The 5,000-nt window shown below is 46.5% G+C and overlaps 1 protein-coding gene across 1 annotated transcript in view; it reads right to left on the bottom strand.

Moving 5' to 3' along the window:
• Positions 1 to 5,000, bottom strand: part of smg6 (SMG6 nonsense mediated mRNA decay factor) — a 38,661-nt gene that overhangs the window by 21,500 nt on the left and 12,161 nt on the right. The window contains exons 8-11 of the mRNA XM_062535930.1: positions 3,024 to 3,084; positions 2,815 to 2,963; positions 405 to 466; positions 79 to 224 (exon numbers count right to left, since the gene is read on the bottom strand). Of these exons, the coding sequence (XP_062391914.1) occupies positions 79 to 224; positions 405 to 466; positions 2,815 to 2,963; positions 3,024 to 3,084 (418 nt within the window). The remainder of the gene's footprint in view (positions 1 to 78; positions 225 to 404; positions 467 to 2,814; positions 2,964 to 3,023; positions 3,085 to 5,000) is intronic.

Below are 5,000 nucleotides of genomic sequence, written 5' to 3'. Positions count from 1 at the left end.
ATAGTGAACATGTTGATGGTGATGATCTGCAGGGTGTGTGTGTGTGTGTGTGTGTGTGTGTGTGTGTGTGTGTGTTACCTCTGCTCTGTGCGTTGTGAATAGTGAACATGTTGATGGTGATGATCTGCAGGAGGCGTGTCATGCCCAGGGGGGAGGGGCTATGCTGCAGCAGAACACGGAACTCCTGAAGCACCCGACTCGCCACAGCAGGGAACGACTCCATACTGCACACACACACACACACACACACACACACACACACACCACACACCACACACCACACACCACACACCACACACCACACACCACACACACACACACGGCAATTTTTGGTGCATATTAATATTATTTACTACATTGCACTTCACCCAAAATGATTATAATTATAACTGTAGATGTCTTACCCGACTTTAGTGAAGAGCTTTCCATGGGCGTGCAGGAAACTGAGGATGAACCTCTTCTGGAGCTGAGGAGGGAAAACAACAACAACAACAACAACAACAACATGAAGCAAAAGGCCTGCACGCACGCACGCACAAGGCACAACCATCTGATACCTGTAAACATGTAAGGAAAAACGCATATTTTTCCATCCGCTTGGCCTGTTGCCTGGTTTGGCCTGTCTCCATTATCACTAGGGCTGTTCGATTTTGCCCAAAATTCGCAAAATTCGATTTTCTATTACGATTACGATTACGATTATTTTGTGAAATGACAAAAGGCAAGAAATTATTTCAAATATGTTAATTTTTATTGAACATTTTGCAAATAATTTCACCATTGGGATTAAAGTGCAAATCTTGCTCTTATTAGACAATATCAATTAATAATAATTCATTTTAAGTGATTAATCTTAAGAAAAATTACTGAACTTTTGCCACAAAATTTTTCCCATTTTAACATTGATTTAAACCAGGCTTGTGCAAAATTCAGAATTGAATTGAGAATGACTCCTACACTCAAATGAAATTCTTGAATTTGAATTGAATTTGAATTGAGGTCAAAAACAGGACGCAGAATTAAATTTCTAATTTGAATTAAAGGAAGTAGAATTGAAGTGAAATTCGAACAATTTCATACATGTACATCATTTAAGGGCAGTGTTTAACAATGAAGTTTCACAATATTTGTCAGATATGATTGCAACAAACACATAACTTATAATTGAAAACAGTAATCAATTACATTTCCAAAGTAACATTTAGTTACATTTCTTCTTGTTGTGTGACTGGAATTGCTTTGAATTTCCATGAATTTAATTCCACTTCCTGTAATTCCAATTCAAATTCAAATTAAACTTCCCGTGGGGCGGGGCCAATTCAATTCAAATTCCAATTCATGAATTGAATGATGGCCAATTCTAAAATTCGGAATTGTGCACAAGCCTGATTTAAACACATAATCACGATTACGATTTAAAGTCGATTAATTGAACAGCCCTAATTATCTCTGAAAACTCCGGCCAAAGTGGAGACTTGGGAAACCCCCACTCATATAAGCTGGTAAACGGCGTTTTGGTTCGTGAGGTGATGTTTGACATCGCTGATTGTATACCTGTGTATACAGCACTTCACAAGATCACATGTACCTTTGGCGATGTTTACTAACAAAGACGTTGCTAACATTTGCACCATGCTCGTGTGTGTCGTGCTGTTGTTTACCTTTGCAATTTCCGGATTTACCTATGATCTCCGTGGTAAACGTCACAACACTTTGAACTGTGGGTAATTCCCTTAGGTTAAGTCTGCACCGATTCAGACTCACGGAAAGGGTTTGGTAAGTGTGTACTCAAACCCTCACGCCCGTTGTAATTCGACATTGGGACAGCCCTAAGCACTTACGAATTTCGCGAGAACGCGCACCAAAGTCCGTGAGTCCGGACATTGAGAATGGGCCATGAAGAACGATATAGTCAGTGATCACTTTCAGAGCGATTCTGAAAACGATAAAAAGCTAACAGCCAATCAGAACACATCACATTTTAGCCATCACATAAATTGACACAAGGAGAGACTTTATTGTTGGTCAGTGGGAACGCTTTTATCATTATAGTTATCGCTCTTGGTGTGAACAGCCCTTAAATCCTATAGGCAGCAAAGGATGACTACATTTCCCAGCTGATGCAATGATCTTCCTGTTCTCTCATAAACTCTGCTCAAAACTATGACTATTATTATTCCCCTGAAGAATGGAACATCCTCCACCACCCTGTCTATAGCACAACTTCCACCCGTCACACACACACACACACACACACACACACACACACACACACACACACACGTTCAGGGCCACGTGAGGCGGAGAGGGAGGGAGGAGAGCGTTCTCATCGGAGTGTGTTGTACTGACGTGGGCGAATATCCACGGTAACAGGATGACAGCAGCTGGGCTGGTGATTCACCTGACGACTGCGTCCCAATACCTCATTAAAAGGAAGTAAACATCTGTGTGTGTGTGTGCGCATATTGAATCTACACACATGTATAGATCAGTAAGTGTGTGAATAAGACGACGACGACGACAACAACAACAACAACAACAACAACAACAACAACAACAACAACAACAACAACAACAACAACAACAACAACAACAACAACAACAACAACAACAACAACAACAACAACAACAACAACAACAACAACAACAACAACAACAACAACAACAACAACAACAACAACACGCGCACACAACCTTGAAAGAACTGCAGGTCGCCACGTTAAAGGCCCACGTGTGCAGCTTTGTGAGAGTAGGAGTGTGTGTGTGTGTGTGTGTGTGTGTGTGTGTGTGTGTAAACCTATTGGTTCCACTCACGTCTCTGGAGCTGAGTGTTCCCAGCTCTCCGTCCAGCTCCGAGTCTTTCCCGGACTCACTCTCGGGCCAGGACCCTCCAGGCTGCCGGCTGGGTCGGATCCAGATCTCCTCCCGTGTGTGGTCCACACTGCCACGCCCTCCTCCTCCTCCTCCTCCTGCACCTCCTCCTCCTCCTCCTCCTCCTCCTCCCGCTCCTCCTCCTCCTCTGCCCCGCGGGCCGCGTGATGCCCCATCCGACTCCTGCTGCTTACGCCGCTCCACGTCATCCGTCTGCAGGACCAGAGAGACGTCAATCAACAGAGAAAGAACCGGACCAGACCTCACCCTAGCACCTCGGCCCAGACCTCACCCTAGACCTCACCCCAGACCTCACCCCAGACCTCACCCCAGACCTCACCCTAGACCTCACCCCAGACCTCACCCCAGACCTCACCCCAGACCTCACCCCAGACCTCACCCCAGAACCTGCACTTACCCTTCCCCACCTAGGACCCAATCCTAGGGTTGCAGCTATCGATTATTTTTGGAATCGAGTATTCTAGCGATTATGTCATCAACTAATGAACTAATCAAGCTTCAGTTCAATATGGTCACTCGTTCAGGATGACGTGAATATACAGTAGAAACCATAGATGGGCCCAGATTAGCCACTGGGCCACGGCTGAAAATAGCTGTAACAACGCCACGATTAATGGTGCAAATTCCCATTCCGATTTAAAAATCGATCAACTGTCCAGCTCTAGCATGCTTCTAGCACACATATGGCCCACATATGGCCCACTTCTAGCACACATATGGCCCGCATATGGCACACTTCTAGCCCACATGTGGCCCGCATATGGCACACTTCTAGCCCACATGTGGCCCGCATATGGCACACTTCTAGCCCACATGTGGCCCACATGTAGCAGGGATCCCTGGTTAGCGGATGAAGCTCTGAAGTTTCCTGCGGCCCTGAATTAGTCACCATTCCAGCTCCTGCATGACTAGTGGGGTTCCAGGCTAAGTTGACACAAACAAACAACCAATCTTTGAGAGTGCGCACGTGTGTGTGTGTGTAGTGTACTCATGTAAAGTGTGTGTGTGCATGTGTACTTTTCTCTATGGAGCACACAAACAGGAAGGTTTCTTGTTCTGCCCCCTCATGCTTTCCCCACTTTAAGCTGAAAAACATGAAAACACAACTTGGCCTCCTGCTGGTGACTCACTCTACCCAGCCAGCCTACAGTAGTCCTTCTCTAGCCAGGAGCCTTCCTACAGAGTACTCAAGTACTCAGCCCTCTCTTCCTACAGAGTACTCAAGTACTCAGCCCTCTCTTCCTGCAGAGTACTCATCCCTCTCTTCCTACAGAGTACTCAGCCCTCTCCTCCTACAGAGTACTCAGCCCTCTCTTCCTACAGAGTACTCAAGTACTCAGCCCTCTCCTCCTACAGAGTACTCATCCCTCTCCTCCTACAGAGTACTCAGCCCTCTCCTCCTACAGAGTACTCAGCCCTCTCTTCCTACAGAGTACTCAAGTACTCAGCCCTCTCCTCCTACAGAGTACTCATCCCTCTCCTCCTACAGAGTACTCAAGTACTCAGCCCTCTCCTCCTACAGAGTACTCAAGTACTCAGCCCTCTCCTCCTACAGAGTACTCAACCCTCTCTTCCTACAGAGTACTCAGCCCTCTCTTCCTACAGAGTACTCATCCCTCTCTTCCTACAGAGTACTCAGCCCTCTCCTCCTACAGAGTACTCAGCCCTCTCCTCCTACAGAGTACTCAAGTACTCAGCCCTCTCCTCCTACAGAGTACTCAAGTACTCAGCCCTCTCCTCCTACAGAGTACTCAGCCCTCTCCTCCTACAGAGTACTCAGCCCTCTCCTCCTACAGAGTACTCAGCCCTCTCCTCCTACAGAGTACTCAGCCCTCTCCTCCTACAGAGTACTCAGCCCTCTCTTCCTACAGAGTACTCAGCCCTCTCCTCCTACAGAGTACTCAAGTACTCAGCCCTCTCCTCCTACAGAGTACTCAGCCCTCTCCTCCTACAGAGTACTCAGCCCTCTCCTCCTACAGAGTACTCAGCCCTCTCTTCCTGCAGAGTACTCAAGTACTCAGTTCCTGCTCTTAGGAGGAGCTTTCCTACGGGTACTCAAAGCCATAACAGCAGAAATCCCAAAAGTTGCTGTTATCAAGTCACAGGCA

This window comes from Sardina pilchardus, chromosome 5 (assembly GCF_963854185.1).
Source record: "Sardina pilchardus chromosome 5, fSarPil1.1, whole genome shotgun sequence".
Lineage (NCBI taxonomy): Eukaryota > Metazoa > Chordata > Actinopteri > Clupeiformes > Clupeidae > Sardina > Sardina pilchardus.
Note: the sequence above shows the minus strand (reverse complement) of the source record. Positions and strands in the feature narration are given on the sequence as shown.